The 19,374-nt window shown below is 52.4% G+C and overlaps 1 protein-coding gene across 26 annotated transcripts in view; it reads right to left on the bottom strand.

Annotated features, from left to right (window-relative positions):
- Positions 1–572: 572 nt before the first annotated feature.
- The window catches only part of PCM1 (pericentriolar material 1), a 79,621-nt gene continuing 60,819 nt past the window's right edge, over positions 573–19,374 (bottom strand). For 25 of the 26 annotated variants that reach the window (XM_072625631.1, XM_072625628.1, XM_072625618.1 and 22 more), the window contains 13 exons: positions 12,840–12,960; positions 12,489–12,644; positions 10,783–10,919; positions 8,274–8,408; positions 6,771–6,968; positions 5,323–5,385; positions 4,907–5,054; positions 3,690–3,847; positions 2,849–2,936; positions 1,917–2,158; positions 1,397–1,489; positions 1,125–1,242; positions 573–879 (listed from right to left, as the gene is read on the bottom strand). In XM_072625631.1, the coding sequence (XP_072481732.1) occupies positions 854–879; positions 1,125–1,242; positions 1,397–1,489; positions 1,917–2,158; positions 2,849–2,936; positions 3,690–3,847; positions 4,907–5,054; positions 5,323–5,385; positions 6,771–6,968; positions 8,274–8,408; positions 10,783–10,919; positions 12,489–12,644; positions 12,840–12,960 (1,683 nt within the window). In that variant the 3' untranslated portion in view covers positions 573–853. The remainder of the gene's footprint in view (positions 880–1,124; positions 1,243–1,396; positions 1,490–1,916; positions 2,159–2,848; positions 2,937–3,689; positions 3,848–4,906; positions 5,055–5,322; positions 5,386–6,770; positions 6,969–8,273; positions 8,409–10,782; positions 10,920–12,488; positions 12,645–12,839; positions 12,961–19,374) is intronic. The other variant, XM_072625609.1, reaches the window with a different exon arrangement.

Here is a 19,374-nt window from a genome sequence, read left to right on the forward strand (position 1 = left end):
ATGAAACACTATGTTTTGGGGATAAACTATCCAGAAACCAGCCTTGGGAATCAGAGACAAAGCCCTGGGAAACAAATCAAAGGGCTCCTTCGGTCTCCATCAGCTTGGTGGCGTTGCCTTGTGGTTGTGGCCAGGCGGCCTGGACCAAGCCAGCCCTTCTCTCAGCTGGCCCACAGGGATGGATGGCTCGGCCTCACGGGGGCAGTGGAAGGCCCAGAGAGAGGAGCGCCTCTCTCCTCTAGACCTGGGAGGAGGCAAACAGCTGACTGGCTGGCCGAGGGAACCCTGGTTTTGGCTGCTCACAAGGCAGGCTCTGGAGTTCGAAAGCCCTGGATTCAAGTCTCACCTCTGATGCTCAGCATCCTTCTCTTCTCAAAGGGCCCTTAGGGTCGACAGCCTGGCTGAAATTGAGCACTGCTAGATGCACGAAGGCCCTCAGTCTACCCTTCCTGATGTGCCCCCAGGCCATGCCCACCGCAGAGGTACAGAGCCAGTGCTTGTGACCACCCTCCGCAATCCAGGAGCAGCGTGCTGTTAGGGCGTGGCACAACACTCAGAGAAGAAAAGACCCGTTACAGACAAGTCCAAACTTTATTTAAAACTACATCTGAAGTTTAAAGTTACTAAACAAATCACAATGGAAAAATAAAAAAGAAACAGCGCAGCAAGCCCCAAACCTAGGGAGGACCCGCCTTCGACGTGCGACCTGCCCGAGCACAAGTGAGGTTACCTACCCTAAAGGCAGTGGGTCAAAACTACTTTACATTTTTATACAGATGGAAACCAGTTTATTTCGTGCCGTGGAAGATGAGCATTGGTGGAGGGGCAGGGGAGGCAGGTGGCTGGAGATCCCTCATAGGCTTCGGGCTGCACTAACTTCTGAAAAACAGAAAGGGGAAGGGTCAGGCGTCCTGGGACATGCAAGCGGTGGGAGGCTCCCATAGTGGCCCTCAGAGGCAGCTGGCATCCCCCCGCCCCCCGGAAGCAGCCAGGAGGCAGGGTTAGCGGCCAGTCCGCCCTCAGCCAAGCTAAGGCCCACCCCGGCTTTCACCGTGCGTGGTGCCCGAGACTGGTGGGAGGGCTCACGGAGGGAGTGCAGACACGCTAAAGGCTCCCTCCCTCACCGGGCTCTTTCAGAGTCTGAGGGTCCCCGGCCAACTCTTCAATGTGAGTCTCGGCTAAGGTTTCCGCAGACAAATCGTTACTCTGATCCTCTGCTGCCATTTTCTTCATGAGATCTGCCTTTGGAGGTAGAAGAAGGTGAGAGCCCCCCCAGGGATGGAAGCACAAGGGGCGAGCAGACAGGTCAGTAGCCCCATCCATTCTCCCCACAGCCTCCCCTCTCCCGGGAAAGCGTGACCTGGCCCAGGACAGAGGCAAGCAGAAAACTCGATACCTCGGAATAAATGGCCAGCTTCAGGGGCAAGTCCTCCACTTTGACAAAGTCATCTTCGTCAGACTTCTGACTTAAATGCCCAGATCCTGCTTCCTGCTTAGGAGAAGCACAGGCCTTAACCCCAGCCATGCCCCCTGCCTGGGCGGCTCGGCTCTCTGCCTTCTTCCTCCCAGAAGCCCCTCTGGCCCCCCGCAGGCTCGTCTCCCCCACCTCTCCGTAACCTCCCAGGTCTATCCCAGGGCCTTGAATGCAATGACCAGGGAAATGTGCATTGATTACTGACAGTGCAAGCTACAGAAATAACTTAGGAGGAATGACAGGCAGTGTGAGGCAAAGCAGGCCCTTATCGATGCCCGCCTCTGTGCCCTCAGGCAGCACTCATCAATGCCAGGGCTATTCTGACAACCCTTCCATGACGTTTGTGGTCTGGATTCCATGTGGCATGGCCCCATTTATTTGGGAGAGAGAGAGAGCGGAAAGAGGCAGGCCCAGGACCACAGGCGGTATGGGTAACACATACATATTCGTTCACCAGCACCGGCGACTCAGTGTCAGGACTTCCGGCCACTGAGCTCTCGGGAGTTTCGGAAGCAGATTTGACTTGGGTGCTTCTGGACAGGGAGGCCTCCCCCTTGTCGATGGGCTCTTCAGGGGGGCCCCCGCCAGTCACAGTGGACTCCAGGTGGGGTGGGCCACTCAGGGACCGCTCATTGTCCAAGATATTAAGGTAGCAAGGCATCACAGGAGAGTCATCATGGTCACCTGTAGCCAATAATCAACATACTGTCACCACCCTAACCCTATCCTCAGCTTGTCTAGTAAGACAGTCTGGATGAATGTCTGTGGGATTTCCAAGAGAAAAGGCAGTTCTAGGTTGCGCATGTCAAAGGCTCCATACCTGGAAGTCACTGAATGGGACTTGGGGGTGACAAAGCCTCTCTCATCTGGGCCAAAGCCTGGGAGTCACTGCTGGTTCTCTTGCTCTGACCCAGTTGGTCGTGCCTTCCTTAGGCAGCTCAGGTCGGGGGGCTCAGCCCATGAGGGCCAACACCCATGGGCAGTGGGATACCCTGACACTACCCTCACCCTGATGCGGTGGGGACTACAGGCACGTGCCAGTCACAGGGCCAAATACTTCTCTCTTAACAGGCTTTTTTTTCTGTAAGGTTAAACATGTAAAAAGCCATCTTGTCTTTCTCCAGGACTGTCACACAGACTAACCTCCGCTTCCATTTGCCACAAAAGATTTTCTAAGCAAAGATCAATGACAACCCAAATCAGGGGAAAGATCACGCAGAATTTACCTTAATCGCAAATAGAAGTGGTTCATTTGGGCCCTCAAGGCCCTGCACCTTCAGGAGCGTGCCCAGGGAGAGAGGGCACCCCGGAGCCTCTTTCTCTCTCCAGGCTGGGCCTGTGGGAGGAGCTGTGCTCACTGGGATGGAGACTCACCCTTCTGGCTGCTTTGGCCATTTGGAGACTCCCGCTCACGTGGGAGACCCTCATTTTCCCCGGGCTTCTCAAATTCACTTTGTAGAACCTACAAGGGAGAAGAGACAGCCACTGCATTCACAAAAGTGGCCTGTGCCAGCTGGGGAAGCTGACTTGCAGCTGCCCCTAGATTTCTACCACACTACCTTGGCAGCAGATGCCCGGAGAAGAGGGGAGGGCAAGGAAGGCTCTGGAGCCCCCAAAGTCAGGCCAACTCCTGCGTAGGTTAACTGCATCAGCTGCCTGATGACCGGTGCCCAGGGACCTCCACAAGGGGCCAAAAGTCAGACGTTTCCGTCTACACCTGCTAGCTTCGGAGAGCTTTCTTGAGAAGGTTCTAGCTGCTGAGACCCTCCCCACAAGACCAGAGTCCAGGTTCGTGGGCTTCCAACAGCAGCCTGACCCATCCCCGACCTCTGCGACCACTGAAGGAGGTAGGGATCTCTCCTCTGCCTGCCCATGTGCCTTGTGCCCCCTCGGGACAAGCCTGTGGTCCCTTCCCTCCGCTGGGTCCAGGAGAGTGCAGCAGAAATGCTGGAGTGGGAAGGGGGCCGCAGGCTCTGTGGGTTTTCTGGCTTTCTCCCCTGTGGGTAGTACAGGGGCCCTCTCACAGGCCTTACAGGACTATCCTAGATGGGATGCCCCCAAGACCAGCAGCTGGACCTCTAACCCCAGGGCGATGGAGCTGAGCCCCAGCTGGCTGTGGTAGGAGCACCCCCGCTGAGCTCTGGGGTAAAGAGGGGTCCTGGATGCAGCTCAATGTGCTGAGCCCCCACCCCTCCCCTCCTCTCTGCTCCAATACCTGGTCTTGTTCATTCTCCTCGGGCACTTCCTTGTTGGCCTGGAGGGACGTCTGGACATCCACGGGGCCCTCTTCAAACTCCTCCATCTCCTCGTCCTCATTCTCGTCTTCTCCACTCCCATAATTGGTTAGCGCCTGTGTTTCCGCTTTGGACAAATCTGGATTGAGAGAGGCATCACTTCAGCACTGCTGCCTCAGGGTTGCCCTGGGCTGAGGGGTCCCAGGATGGGGTCTGTCGCCGGGACCACTAAGGCCCTGAACTAAGGCCCCTCCCAGTTTGTGCCCCCAGGGGAAGGCCCTCTCTTGCTCTTTGTAGAACTGTACGGTCCTGTACCTGGAAAAGCCTGCAAGGCCTTCCCCCAAAATTCAATGGCCCACTTTACAGAGGAGGAAGTAGAGGCCTATGGAGGGGGGCCATGGGATGGGGTGAGATTTGAACCCAGCTCTCTTACAGAGAAGGCACACTCCTTCAGCTTCTCTGGCCATCCTACCATCCTCGCAGGGAGGCACGCAGGTCCTTCCCCATCCCCTCGCCTGCCTGGTCTGCCTGGGAAGCTGCTGGAGCATAGCCATCCCGACCCCTCCCTCAGGATTGGGCTTTCTGGGATCCTGGTGCCAGACCTGCCACTTACCTGGTCGTGTCCAGGGAGCCAAACACTGTAGCCGCCTGAGACCTTCTGTCCCCCAGTTTGGTGATCCTGGGTCAGCCAGCCCTCCCAACTTTGGGTCCCCCCAAAATCAGGGAGCCTGATACGTCTGCTTTCCCGATACAAAAGCTGAGCAGACAAGAGCCCAGGACTGCCCACTAGCCACATCCACCCACACCATCTCCTGGCCCACACCTCCACCCAATCTGCTAGGGCAATGTGAGATGGGCTGAAGGTTCTTGGCAGCATCTTCCCCATCAGGTGGTCTCTGGTAACCCTGCTGGCAAGGACTCAGGCTATTTCACAAAGCCCTCTCTTTCCCTGATGAAGCCACATGGCACTCTCCCTTCCCTGGATGTTCACTGGCTCTCCTTTACCATCCTGTGTCCCAGAACGCAGCTGAGAAGCCGAGTCAACCTCCTGCACGTGCAGGCTGCTGCCTAGGGCGTCACCAGCTGTGTTCTCTATCTCTGGTCCAGGTGGGAGGGAGGAGAGAATGCTGCTGGGCGCTATGTGGTCCCCATCTACCCCGTTCCCCCCAGCCTTCCTCTGGGCTCTGGCTCCACTTACTAATGGACACGGGGCATCCTTCACTCTCTTCATCTTCCTCCTGATCAGACAGGTCAAACCTCGTGTTCTTAGGAGCCTCGCTGCCACCATACACCTCGGGTGGTGGTAGTGGCGCTGGCTGCTTCACCATCTCCGTTTCGTCCTTATCCTGGCACAAGCACAAGGGGGAGGATTAGCACCTGCACTCCTCTGGCAACAGAGAGAAAGGGGCCGAAAAGAGGAGGGGGAAGTGGAGGATCAGAGCAGTTACAAGGGAGCGTGCTCTGCTCAGCGCTCAAAATCATTTCTGACTGAGAGAAGGGAAGGGGCGTCAGCTGAGAAGCCACCTGAAAACGAGGCACATGAGCGCGGGGCTGCTGCCTGAGCAGCAGCGGGCAGGGCTTTACTGCCCAAATCAAGGAAAGTTTACAACATACTTTGTCCTCATCGTCCATCTCTCTTGCAGGCGAGCTAAGATCTCCCTCAAGAATTCTTTTTGCCTAAAAGAAAACCAATTAATGCTTTCAGTTCTCTCTGTACAACATGGCAAGGAAAGAATGGAGAAGCAGCTACTTAGCATTAAGCCGGCTAAATGTGGGTGATGGGAAAGAAACGGCTCAGCGGTCAGGAGACCTGAGTTCAAATGCTGATCCAACGCGCTGTCGTTTCCCCTCCCTGCTGAGGGGTACAGAGGCTGCAGGAGGAGCGTGAGGCAGGGGCAGCAACGCCCTGTCATTTCACAAGCAGGCTGCAGAGGGCACAGCCTGGGAGGGGCCTGGAGGCGGGAAGGTCTGGGTCTCAAATCCTGCCTTGAATCTTGCTGCTAGGTAGCTCACTTCTTCACCTGCCAGGAGCCTCGAGTGCCCCAGACAGGAACATCTAATGGTCAGACAGCGCGCTCTGCCTCCCTCCCACGCAGGAGCACCAGCAGCCAAGCCAGAGTGGCCCGGGAGTCCCAGAGCAGCGCCACCCTGCAGCAGGGGGCACCCTTGGATGGACACTTGAACCCAGGTCTCCCCGACTCCATGAGGGCAGAAGATGTCTGAGAGGCAGCGTTGCATAGCACAACCACCCTTGGACCTGGGGACTAAAGTCAGGGGCCTTGTTGGCAAAGGGCACCAGGAAGGGAAAAGACTGCCTCCTTCTATCTTCCCAGAGCCTGGTCACAGAGGAAGAGTTTTATAAATGCCAAGACTGGCAAGTAATTGACAAAACAAGCTGCCATCAGTCACAAAAGCCAATGCTTCCAGGAACACGGCCTGGCCTGGCTTTTGAAGCAGGGCCCACATGTGCTAACTGGCCCTTGGTCCAGAGCTTGCCTGGGCAGTGGAGCTCTCGGGCCTGCTCCCCCTAGCCCTGCGTTTCCTGAGTGTGCTTGGCTGCAGTTCCTGACGACATTCAGAGTGGTCAGGGGTCCTCCAGACCCAGACGCTGTTGAGCGCCAGAGATCCTGTCCAAGTGCTCATCCCACACCAATCGATCTCTGTCTACCCGCCTTCCCAAGAGCTCTGCCTGAGCTTCCAAGACCAGCCAAAGGTCTGCCAAGTGCTTCACAGTCTCTCTGGAGCCTCACAGAGGACAGCAGAGCTACTTGCACATCAGCCAAGGTTGGTGGTCCCACCCCCCCACCCCTTTAATCCATCCAGCTGTGGAGCTGGGCCTTGGGCAAAGCTGTTCTGGTCACAAGGATTCTGGACAGGGAGTGACAAGGGGCTGCCCCGAGGCCTCACTCTCCATCCTGCTATCTCAGTGATTTCCTTCTCTGCCTCATGTGGGCACTGTGGCACTATGTGAAGTACTGAGGAAGGCTGTTCCAGATGAGGGGATTGGAAGACACTTCTATGTTCTTAAAGCTTTTCACAAAAGCAGGATCAAGCTTCTGTACCTCTTTGGCACAAGACTGCGCCACTCCAGCAGCATCCATTCTCCTCTTGCATCTCTGCTTTGCAGAGACACTATTACTGTCCAGGTCCTGCATGAGCTTGAAGAAAGCCAGCTCATTGAAGAGAACTTCGGAGATCTCCACCAGAAGGTCCTCGCCGCAGTCCTTCAGCTTCCTACCAGCAAATTTTGCCAGTGAATCCTGTGAAACGAGAAGGAGCAGCCAAGTTAGGAGGGCTGTGAGGCGGTGCACGTGCAGATCGTCACCGAGGGGCAGGGCTGCAGCCGTCTCCTAGAGTGCCAAGGCAAAGCGGCCATGGCTACTCCTGGAACTCGCTCTGGTACAAGGGCTGGCCAGCCACCATTACTTGTGCAGGCCAGGCCCTGCCTGCCTTGTTCTCGTCCTTGGTGTACCTTCAGAGGCCACGGCTCACGATGAGCCAGTCTCTGTGCTAGCTCCACAGCAGCCAAGCTCCCCAACAACAGCAGAAACAAGAGAAAGCCCCTGTGCTGAACAGCTGACACCGAGAGGTGCCTTGCCAAGGTACAAGGGTGTGGTGAGTGTCTCTGACAGACCCTCTGGCAAACGAGAGGGGATGCAACGAGCCAGGGAAGAGAGAAAGGGGAAGTGCCAGCATAATTGTGGTCTGCAAGCCTAGTCGCACAGGCATGGTGGCCACCCGCCCCTCCCCCCCCAACAGCCAAGTCTGGGAGCGGCAAAACCTCGGGGAGGAGACGGGTGGGGGTCAGGAGGGAGGCACGAGCTGGACCGTCAAAGCTGAGAATCCTCGACTTAAGGATGGCGGCTGCATCCCTGGGAGCTGCGGAGATCCCCAAGGGAAGTTGAGAGAAGAGGGTCCAGGACAGAGCCTGAGGGTCGCCCACAGTCAGAGGCAGTCTGGAGAGGGACCAAGCACAGGGACAGAGAGAGGGAGGGGCCAAGGAGTGACACAGGCTGATGGATCTGGCCTTGAGAGATAACTGGTGAGTCCTGCAGGTAAGAGCAGCTTTTGTGCCACAATGAGGTCGGCAGCCAGAGTGTCGAGGGTTAAGAAGAGAGTGAAAGGAACAGAAACGGAAGCAGTGACTGCAGAATGCCTTCTCCAGAAGGGAAGAGGATCGGGGGAGCGCTGGTGAGAAAGTGGGAGACTGAGGGATGTTTTGAGGCCACAGGGAGAGACTGAAGACGAAGGAGGGATGGGAGTTGGGGGGGTGGCAGAGGAGCTCGCCTCGGACAAGGGCTATCTCTCCACGTGAGGCAGGGTGAAAGGTACCCAAGACAAGGAGGGAGACAGGAGAAAGCAGTGTTCTGGGATTTCAGCCGAGAGCGTGGCGGGGGTCGAGGAGGAGCTGTGGGGTCTGGAGGAGACGCAGGCCCGTCACCTACCATCATGTCTCTTTTGGCTGAGGATGGCAGGAGTGACCAAAGGCTGGGCCCTGGTAGGGCAGGGGCAGCAGAGGCATAGTAGGAGGACACTGCCCTGGGGCACAAAGTGGGGGCTCTCACCTGCAGTATGCTTCCCAGCTGCTTGTGAAAGAAGTTCACAAACTCTTTACTCTCATCATTCTGCTGTGTGAGGGTCAGAACCATCCGTCTCACTGAGGTCAGCAGCTGCGAAGAACACACCTCGTCCATGTGCTCCTAGGAAAGGCCAAGACGGGCCATGAGATCCCCCACAATTCACGCTGCGCTCACATAAATGCTCCTGCCTACAGAGCCGCCCCCTCAGGCCTACAAACCCAAGCTAAGCTGCCCCCAGACCCAATCCACACATCTGAACAGATGTGTTCTCATACCCACCCACAATCACATCACCCATTTAGTCCAAGACGGGCCCACAGCTGCAGTGTTTGACCACCAGGCCATGAAGGGGCCCCTCCTGCCTTTTTCAAATTCCTAATTTCTGTTGCACAGTTGGCATCATCACACTATCAATTTGCTTGTGCTACCTTACTGAGCTGTTGGGCCTGCTTCCGAGGGGCACTGACACTCAATAAATGCCTGCACTTGGGTTGGAAGTGGTCTGACTGAATTCATTCAAGACAAGGCCCACAGCACACTACAGAACTGCAGCAGGGGGCGATCTTTTTCTCAGTTAACAAAAGACATTCTCTTAAAGCCCTGTATGGCTTCTCTCCTGACACTTGTTTCTGGAGAATCTTGTTCCCTAAAGCACTTCACTCTTTTACTCTGAGAACCCCAAGGTGGGACTCACTTTGCTTGGGGCGCACCTGGGATGGGACTAGGAAAAGCTAGTTTTGACAGCTGCCCTGGCTTCTAAAAGCATTGAGAAGTGCTCAGGAGCCACGTTCCCATCAGCCCCTCCCTCCGATGAGATCTGTGTTATGCCTTTACATGAGGGGCTCAACAGTCACCAAATTAATGGGGAGAAACCTATTTCTGGTTCAATGTTCTTTTTTGGGCTAGCTCCATCATCAGCATGCTGAATTAAAAATGCTTTTCATTACAAACGTACAGCAATTCATTCACTTTCTTTGTAGACTGGTCTGGCGATAACAAATTCTCCCTGTCTTTAAAATGGGAAAACCCATCCTCAGTACCAAAAAAGTTGTCTGGAAATGCAGCAAGAGGCAAGCACAGGGTTAAGGAAAGAGCCCAGGGTCTGAAGCCAGAGTACTTTCTCCTTACATGCCCATGGACTTCCCAGGCCACGATTGGCCTGGCCAACCTCCTCCAGCCTATTAGGTAGGTTAGACCCACTCTCCCAGGGGGCTGGAACCCAAAAGACCTCAAGGGACCGCTGCCCGCTGGGCTCATTCACTCTTGAATTCCCTACTCATGACAGCAAATTCAGACTCAGTGGACAGACAGCAGGGGCCAGGCCCTGGTCTTCATCAATCACCAGCTGTCTTATCTCTGGTCACTCCCAACCAGCCCTGCTCTGCGAAGGGCTTGTTTCCTGGGCCTCTCTCATGAGCCTCTCTCTTGGAGCACTGGGCCTGGGTATTCTGGGTGATAACCACAGCTGGGCCAGGCTGCTAACCATGCGCTGTCACCGACTCCAGGACGGGACAACGCAACTCTGAAATCCTTTCCAGCTCTAAATCAATACACTTATCGGCAAGGGAGGAGCATGGTTTGTTTATAAGATAGAGATTTTGGGGGGATTAAAACCCCCAACTCACAAACCCTTCCTATTTTCACAAAGTTCAAAAGCCCAGAACAAGAAGCTGTAGCTCTTCCCCCTTCTCCAGATTCCTTCAGACCAAGCTTGTAGAGATGGAAGAGTCATCACCAAGAAGAAATCTCCTTTATACTTGATGTCCCACATGTCACTGACAACTCACAGAGTAAAGTCTTGTTTCAACAGTGATCAGTGGATCACCAAGACAACCCAAACCAAACCCCAGCCTCTTTTCCATCCTGCCTACGCACAATCTTTGGATTTGAGCCTCTGTTCTGTAAGCCCTATGGTTTTTTGTGCAGATGCAAAGACTCATAGCCTATAAACACCAGCTGCTGGTGCTTTTGAGGTGGGCTCCCTAGTCTGGTCCAGTCACCTGTACCCCTCCAGAGCTCTTGCATGCGTCTGGAAATCCAGGAGCTATATACAAAAGAAGACACAGACACAGGCACACACACAGACACAGACACAGACACACACAGACACAGACACAGACACAGACACACACACACACACACACACACACACACACACACACACACACACACACACACACACACACACACACACACACACACACACAGTTTCTCTCTCTCATCTCTTCTCTACTTTTCCCCTTTCATACCTAGCCTCTCTCAAACACTTCACTAGGTGAGGGCACATGAAGAAAAGGCTTGCCTTTTCCAATACCTATTGAAGTAACAAACGTGTCTGACAGTAAGCTGTAAGAAACATGATAATGAACTCAATTTCTAGAGGGTGATTCTCACACAGATGACTACTGTTCCCCATATGAAACTTTGCAGTGTACCATCCAGAGTCCAGATTTTGGAAGTCTGGGGCTTTCCCAAGCAGCCCTGCTCTCCTTACTTTCAGAAAAGGAATGACCTCCTTCATAATCGCTTTGATTTGCCGGTCCAGCTGCTGAGTGTCAATTCGAGGACAAGGGATGGCAGCTGCCTCTCCGAGGGTTTGTGGCACACTGCGATTCTCCAGCTTTGTAGATTCTAGTTGCCAAAAGACAGAACAAAGATGGCTGGGTTAGTAGGATGATGGGGCCACACTGTGACTGCCATTTTACATGCACACATTTTGATCTGACCCCCACAACATCTCTTCTAGCCAAAATGCCCCAAGCCCAGTGCAGGCCGTGGTCTCCCTACCTCCAGTGCTAAGGCCATGTCACATCACCTTTGAAGGACCCCTCCTCAGCCAGTTTGGCCTTCTGGAGCCCTCCCACTCTGTCTCCAGCTGCCTTCCCTGAACATGCTTCCCTTTCTTCTGCTCCATCACCCACTTGGTGTTCCAGCTCTCGTCTCCAGGACTTCTCACAGACTGGTGCCTGTGTGCCCTTCCTTCTTTCCATGTCTTAAAGCTTTAGCCCCCTTCAAGGCTGTGTTGAGTCTTTTCTAATTCTCCTATTTGTCACTCTTTTCTCCTATCATTCCCTGTTCCTATCTTCAGCACACTAGCACATGCTGCCTTGTAGACAACAAGTGCTTAATAAACGTTTGTGGCTGAACTGACTGACTGGAGGTGGATGGTAATTCTAGGTGGTTTTTGCACTACTAACAATCAGAAGCTATGCATATACTCCTATCAAAAGGTCTTTTCTGTTCCTTTTCAACAAGGTCTATAGGCTTACGATGAGCTCCTATCTCCAAAGGCTGCTCTGAGGATCAACGCCCCTCAGGACTGGATTTATGGTCGCCTCCCCTCCTTTCTCCCTCCCTTTCTTTCCAGCTGCCTTCTCTGGGTTATCTTGAGAATGTGTGCCCCTGCAGGCCAGGAGCTGCCTTGCCCGCTTGCATGGGGCTCCCCAGCGGCTGGCACAACCAGCATGTTTCTCATTCCTTCGTTTACTCTCTCTTGTCTGGTGTGGTTCCTTCTCAGTCCTAGACTTACAAGTGGCTTTGCCAATAGCTCTGAGTGATGAGGGTGGAAGGGACAAGATGAAAAGGAGGCCCTAGAAGGTGGATAGTTTTCTCTAAGAGTGTGGCCATGATGTAGGCCCAGGAAGGTGAGGGGATGTTTGGTCGAGTGAGTGGGATGGGCTGCAATCTGTATTGCTGGAAAGAGTTACACATTGTGGGATCCCAGAACATGAGTGTGGCACTGAATTTATGAAGTCATTTTTCGGTGAAGGATGCTTTTGTTTCATTGGCTTGCCTTGCCTACTTCATGTGAACATCATTTCATGCTCATGTTCCTGTACATGTCCTGCACTTCAGGGTCAGTTTTTGTCTTGACTGTGACCGTGACTGAGACTGAGTTTCGGTCAATAGCCCGTCTAAACAGCCTTGCTAAAGTCCTTCCACAGCATGTGGTCAGTCAGGCATTTTTCCTGGCTGACTGTCAGACTGCCTTGGGGCCTGGGCATCCGTGTAAATGCACCAGCACGGCCCAGGCAAACAAGGCCTCTCCCCTGTCCTCCGCTAACAGCTCCCTGCCTCCCTTTCCTTCTCATGCTCGCCCTGGTGCCCAGAGCCTCTTTCGGAGGCTCATCTCTGGTTCCTTTTCTGCTTCCATGGTCAGGTAGGTGCTGTGGTTTGTGCCCAGCTCACCCAAGGCCTGACCTTCTAAGGTGGAAGTGGTGGTAGCAGCGGCGGTGGCGGCGGCGGCGGCGGCGGCCCCAGCACTCTCTGCACTCAGATTACTTTCAGCCTCAATCTTCATTCGCTCATACTCTCTCATTCTAGCCAATGCTTGGTCCAAGTGGATCACGGTGTTGCCTGCATTGGGAACAGACACACATTTAAAGGGCTGCTTTCTTCTGTACCTGACTTTTTAAAATGCATGGATAAAAATGACACCTGAGCTGACTGAAATAAAAAAGGATATCCCTCAAAAGAAGCAAACAGAACTGAATGAAAGTAGGGGGAACACAAGCTGGCCCAAGCCCAGGAACTATTGATGAGCTCACTTACCAAGATCATCGGTGGCAAAGGGCTCAAAATTAGAAGATGTGGACAAGGTACTGGCGTTGTCAGCATCGTTGGGCTCATTGATTTTACAGGCCTCTCTTTCAAAATTCTTCTCAAAAGTTTCCTAAGACACAAAACAAAGTTCCAGAGGAATGTAACAGTTAATGTTAAGTATTCAGTTCAGAAACAGAGCCTTCATGGACTCAGAGTTGAGAAAGAGTCTTCCAGCTTTAACCCTGTAATGACCCAGTAACTCAGTGCAGTAAGTACTGCAGCTTTCCATTGCACTGGGATGCGTGAAACTAAAAAAACCACCTGAATTGTCTCCAATAGAAGCTCATTCATACCAACGTATTAACTCTCTCATGGACTCGGGACGGAAGGACTATTTTCTGCAAAAAAGATTTCAGGGCTACAAGATGTTTGGGGAGATCAGGGAGTTTTTGCCTCACCCCAGAAATCATACACTACCTCAGAACAGCCTCAAAAGAAAACATGCAGAAGTATTTTTAAGGGACCTGAAGCTAGAATGAATATTCAAATCAAGTCAAAAAGCACCCACTGTGTGCCGGGCATGGTGGGTGCTAAGCATAGGGGATACAGAGAGGCAAAAACAGAGTCCCTGCTCTCATGGGGGAAACGGGACAAATTAGAGAGGGAACGGGGGTGGGGCAGGCTTCCTATGGAAGCTGGGAGATAGAAATGAGAATGGAGGCTGGAGAGAGAGGAGGAGGGGTCAGGAGGTAACAGGAAACCATGGGTGTTTACTGAATCAGGACAGCGACTGCGGCTGGCCCATAGCGCAGAGACTTGTGGTGCCTGGTGGTGTGGGCATGTGGCAGGCTGGGCCGCAGCAGGGACAGAGGAAAGCGGGCAGAATGTGGACGGAGACGGCTGAGGGGAACAGCTGAGGAGAGCTGGGCCATGAGCTCAAGACACTGGAAGAATGCCAGTGCCCCTACAAAAACAGGGAAGTTGGGAGGGGAGAGGGTGAGGCAATAAAGCCAGTCTATGAGCCATCAGCTGGAAATGAAGGTGCCTGGAGGAGAGAGGTAAGGGCTGGACAAACACATCGGCCCCCAAGTGAAGCAGTGTGGAGGGAGACCAGGCCTAGGACAGAGGCCTGTGGGATACTTGTGATTGGCAGGAGGGGCCTGGAGGGGATCCAGCCAAGAAGTGGTCAGAGAGAAGCAGGAGAGGGCAACTGAGCATCCAAGGCTACAGAGGGAGTGAGTCAAGGAAAGTGAGGCCTTGACACCCTCGAGACCCCTGGTAACTCTGGAGGGAGTGGGAGGAAAGGAAGTCAAGGTGCCAACGCCTTCTCAGGGGGTTTTTTGAGGATGGAGGAAGGAGGACAGTTGTGTAAGCTGCAGGGAAGATGCAAGGTAAACGAGTTGAGGAGATACTGCATTGCAGAAGCGTGAGGTCAAAGAAAGCCAGGGTGGCCGGGTGACTTGGTGCAAGAAGGTGCCATGAAGTGGGCCGGGGCTGGCCTGGATGCAAACATCCCCTCTGCTCTGCAGACCCTCTGGCCATGTGGAGAAGGGCAGGGATCCGCTCTCAGAATGCATACAGTACAAAGGAACTGACTGTACTGAATGCTGCACGCATTCAGACCCCAGAGGAAACAGAAAGCCCTGGTGTTGGCTGCATCTGTGGTTGGGCCACACCAATCAGTTCTTAAGCAAAGTTCCTTTGGCAGAAGCTGAGGCAGGGAGGCCAAGGGGAGGCTGTCATGGTTCCCTGGGTGGCAGCTGAGGAGGGCCTCAGAGTGGCTGGAGGAATGATGACTGGCTATTGACAGGAGTCCAGGACAATCGCTGGGAGGATGGAGGAGCAAACATCTTGGGGACTGACAGAGAGGACAGAGGGAGCAAAAGGCTGGGGACAGCCTTGGGAAACATCCGCAGGAGAGTGTGGAACAGATGAGCTGGCAGCCAAACTCAGAGCAACGTCATGATAACTGAGAAAAAGGAGAATCTTCAGGAGGGGTGGAGGGTGTGAAATGGAGCCAGGGTCAAGGAGGAGAAAAGAGGAAAGGGAGCCCTGCAGCCACCATTTAGATACAGGGGGAGATCTCAGAAATGTGAAAATGAAATCTACTGTTAAGAAGGAAGTCATGGGTGATTTGGGAGGTGCAGTTTACAATGGACAGAGGCTAGAAGCCAGCCCACAGATGGCTGAGTGGAGGAGGCATAAAGGCCAAGGACCAGCCGAGGGGAGGGGAAGGTCTAGGGAAGGCTTGGTAAGGATGGGAGTGCCTTGGGACGTTTCAGGAGACAGAGAGGAGTGAGAATGAATAGGCATGAAGGAAGAAGGGAGGGAGGAATCCAGGGCTGGGGTTCTAGGGCTGGCAGTATCACTGCTACCGCTATCCCAGATCTGAAGAGCCCTCTCCATGTTACCTCCTCTGAGGAGGAACAGAAGTCAAGGGGGTAAGTCACGGGGCATGGTCAAGTCAGGATGAGCAGTGACGATCCAGGGTGCAGGGGATGACCTTAGCATCTTCTGAGTCTGATCAAATCCTGGGCCACCTTCATAGCTGCAGAATGAACTGTGCCTATCCACACACTCCACTGCAGGAAGTCTTCACATGTTTGGGATAGATACCCCCTAACTCACAGACAAGTCTGAGTTCCATCAGTTAACCTTCACCTGGTTTAGCCCCTCTGCCAAGATGGCTTACCAGGGTGTGGTCACCATGCAGGCTACAGCTTCTTGCAGCTGTACAGAGGGCTGGGCGTGAAGTCAGCAAGACAGGAGTTTTAAACTAGCCTCAGACACTTCTGTGTGATCCTGCAGAGGTCATTTAACCTTGTTTGCCTCAGTTTCCTCATCTGTCAAATGAGCTAGAGAAGGAAATGGTAAACTGCTCCCTAAGTGGGGTCAGGAAGAGTCAGACATGACTGAAAACAGCCAAACAGTAACAACACAAGTTAACAACACTCCTCAGACAGGCATCAAGCACCTGCCACCCCCTCCCCCATCCTCCAGAGTGCTGCCGAAGCAGATTAAAATGCCAACAAAGTACTGTGGGATGGAGGCACTGGGCACTGCAGCAAGGGTTTAAGAAAGGTGAGGCAATCTATGTAGTTGCCAAAAACTGGAAGTCAAGGGGATGTCCATCAATTGGGGAATGGCTGAATAAATTATGGTATATGAATGTAATGGAGTACTATTGTGCCATAAGAAATGATGAACAAGAAGACTTCAGAGAGGCCTGGAAGGACTTATATGACCTGATGCTGAGTGAAAGGAGCAGAACCAGGAGAACTTTATGCACAGCAACAACCACAGTGTGTGAGAGTTTTTTCTGGTAGACTTAGATTTTTGTAGTAACACAAGAACTTCTGAAAAAAAAAAAATCCCAATGGTGGACCTCAAGGCAAAATGCCTTCCACACTCAGAGAGAGAAATATGGAAGTCACTCACATAATGTAGCAGATCATGTTTGTGTGTGTGTATCTGTTTGTGTATCATGTTCTGATTTGTTATACGATTTCTTTCATTTATCTTAGTCTGACTACATAGCATGACTATAGTGAAAATATACTCAATAGGAAAGTATATGTAGAATCTATACAGAATTGTATGCAGTCGTGGGGAGGGAGGGAGGTAGTGGGGGGTGGGTGGGGAGGGATAAAATCGCAATTGTATGGCAGTGATTGTTAAACATTAAAAAAATAAAAAAAAAATAAAAAAAAAAGAAAGGTGAGGCAAGGGGGTAGGTAAAATGACAGATGATGAGAGCTGATCAAACGGGACGACTAGATCAATTCTCCTCCTAGACAACGATGCGTCCCATTTCTCTGCCCCAAGACTCATGTTCTAAGCTCCTAGTATTTTTCTCTGTTCAATATGGTGGTCAAGCTGCTGGGGAGCTCGTCACCTAGGACAGCTGCCCTTCAACACGGAAAGGTAATCTTAGGAATAACACTAATTAGTGTTACTGTTGTGGACACAGCTGGGCTTGAAGTCAACAACACTGGGGTGCAGGATCTGCTTTAACCCTTGTTAGCCCTCGCTATACAGCTCCGCGGGCAAGTTGCTGGGTGGCTTTCTGCCCCTGCTCTGTGCTGATCTCATGAAGTCCCAGAATATCCTGTCTGGAGTTACTCAAGCTGATGAATTCACAGGCCTGGGCCCCCCCCAAAAAAAGAACACTCAGCCTGGGTCTGTGAGTTCAATGAGGTAGGCACTCCTTGTACATCGGGCATCACTGAGAATTCTTGGCAGCTCACTTGCTTCTCCATTTCACAGGGGGCCCCAAATCACCCAGCGTAACTTCTCCAAGTGTTGTCCAGAACGTTCTCTTCCTTTTTTTGGTCTCTGGGGTCCACTGGTCTGTCAGGGTTTATCCCAGGGACACGGACAGATGCACTTCCTCAGTGGACAGGTCTACAGCTACATCTGAGGTTGAACTCTAGGTACTTAGCTTTTCTTTGATGGATGGCTACGGTGATTTTTAAAAAGGATACCACAGATCTCTCTATGATCTCTCTCAGTCACTTATTAGCTCCCCTGGCTGAGCCTCTCCCCCAGGCTTCAGGGCCACCTTACCAATGGCATACTTTTGGAGACCATGTGATGGCCATTGGTCTCCCTGCACTAAGAGATCCAGTCAAACTGCCTCTTCCTTGCTCCTCCACAAGTTGGACACTCGATCTCCTCTCCATGTTTTTGCACTAGCCGCCCCCTGGACAGGCCTTGAATGCATGCACTTCTTACCTCATGGAGTCTGGCATTTCCTTGAGGGTGTAGAACAAGCACCATCTTCTGCTATCTATGCCTGTTTCTCCCTCAAGGATTGTACCCTCCCACACTCAAGTGTGATGTAATTATCTGGGCTTGTTCCTACTGCTGGTGCTGACACTTCCTTGCTGTCTCCCACCTTGGAAAGGATGCTCCTTCTAAGCACAGGATGTGCTGCCTTGCCTGGTACCTGGCACACAGCAGGCACTTAACAAATGCTTCTTCCTTGGCTGATTGGTCTCCTCTGAAGGCTCTCTTGTGTCCTCGGGCTTAACAAGCTCAGCACAACGGTGGCCACAGTTGGGAATGTTTAGAGGACCTTGCCACCGACTGGCAGTCCTCCTTCCACTTGGAGAGCGCACAAGTGCCTTTGGTGAGCCTTACTTAATGTTGATGATCAAGGTCACTGAAGAGAGTTCTCCTGGAGATTGTCTTTATTAAAGGACCTTTGATGGTTTTAACAGATGGCATGTGAGACCTCTGTTGAAGGCAAATCCTTATGGCTACTCTCCTTGTCTTTGCAATGGAAGGTACTGCATTTCAGCAAAGCTAAATGAGGGGGCTGCAGCTACTAGGTCCTGTGAATACCGCCTCCATACCAGAGTCTGTTGTTTCTGGCCAGTCACTGCCCCTAGGGAACGACTGTAAAACTGCATTCCTGAGTCAAAGTTGGTTTGTTGTTTTTGGAATCCAAATTATTACTGAGTGGGACCTTGTATTTACCGCACCTTTGAGAAACTGTGGTTCCACAAAAGGAGGAAGATCACTGCAGACCTCTGCCCACCCAGCTTTTAACTGGGGCTGTTTTTAGGCAGACTCTGTAAACACTAGGAAGTAAGCATGGGGGAATGTTGTTTTTAATATTCTCATGAGTGCCTGTTTTGCATACTAACAGTGAGGTTTTCTTCCAGACTTTTGGAATCTTCCTCTTCCCTAAGAAATCCCATAAAATGGGTGTTTACACTGGGATTCATGGTAGCAGATGGTGAACATGGGCAGTAGAACACGGACTTCCACCAGCCTCTAACTGAAGCTTGGTATTTCCTTCAATTGTGAGTTTAAAACACAAATAAAAACCAAATCCCTTACTCAGAGGAGGGTTTCACAGGTTTCACCAGACTGCCCAAAGGGTCCAGGAAACGGTACTCTTTCCCAGCTCGCTCTATAAATTAACCCCTTCATTTCCAAACCTCCCTTCACTCAGTCACTCCTTGTAACACCAACTTAGCTAAACTAACCAACCCACCGAGTCAGCTACATGTAAAACCAGACAAGGTATTTATTTCAAAGTAACATTCTGTACAGTCTACATTCCACCCAAGGTCCCCACCCATCTTTGCATGAGAGAAACAGCACATCTTCTCCCTCCTCTCTGGGGTCTGAGGGCACTGGGTATACAAGGTTTTCTTGGTTCTGCAGTTAAGCTGGTATCAGTGCTGGAAGGGGCCTTAGGAGTGAGGAAGTTCAATCCTCTCATTCTACATGGAAGGCACATGAGGCACAGAGAGAACAAACGACCTGCTAAGGGTCCTATAGATGGTAACAAGTATCTGAGGCAGGATTTGAACTCGAATCTTCTCGACTCCATGTCTGGGATTTTACCCACTGCTCTACCCAGCTGCCGTATCAGATTCTATGAACCTTCCCATGCCTCCCTGTCCTGTTCCTGCTAATATCCCACAACCCACATTTATTCCCCAACCAAAGAGTATCTACTTTACTTCCAGTTGCTCTTTGCATAGCTCAGACTAAGATTTTGGGGTGCAAATGTGGGGGTTCTGTCACT

This window comes from Notamacropus eugenii, chromosome 7, assembly GCF_028372415.1.
Source record: "Notamacropus eugenii isolate mMacEug1 chromosome 7, mMacEug1.pri_v2, whole genome shotgun sequence".
In the NCBI taxonomy this organism is placed as follows: Eukaryota; Metazoa; Chordata; class Mammalia; order Diprotodontia; family Macropodidae; genus Notamacropus; species Notamacropus eugenii.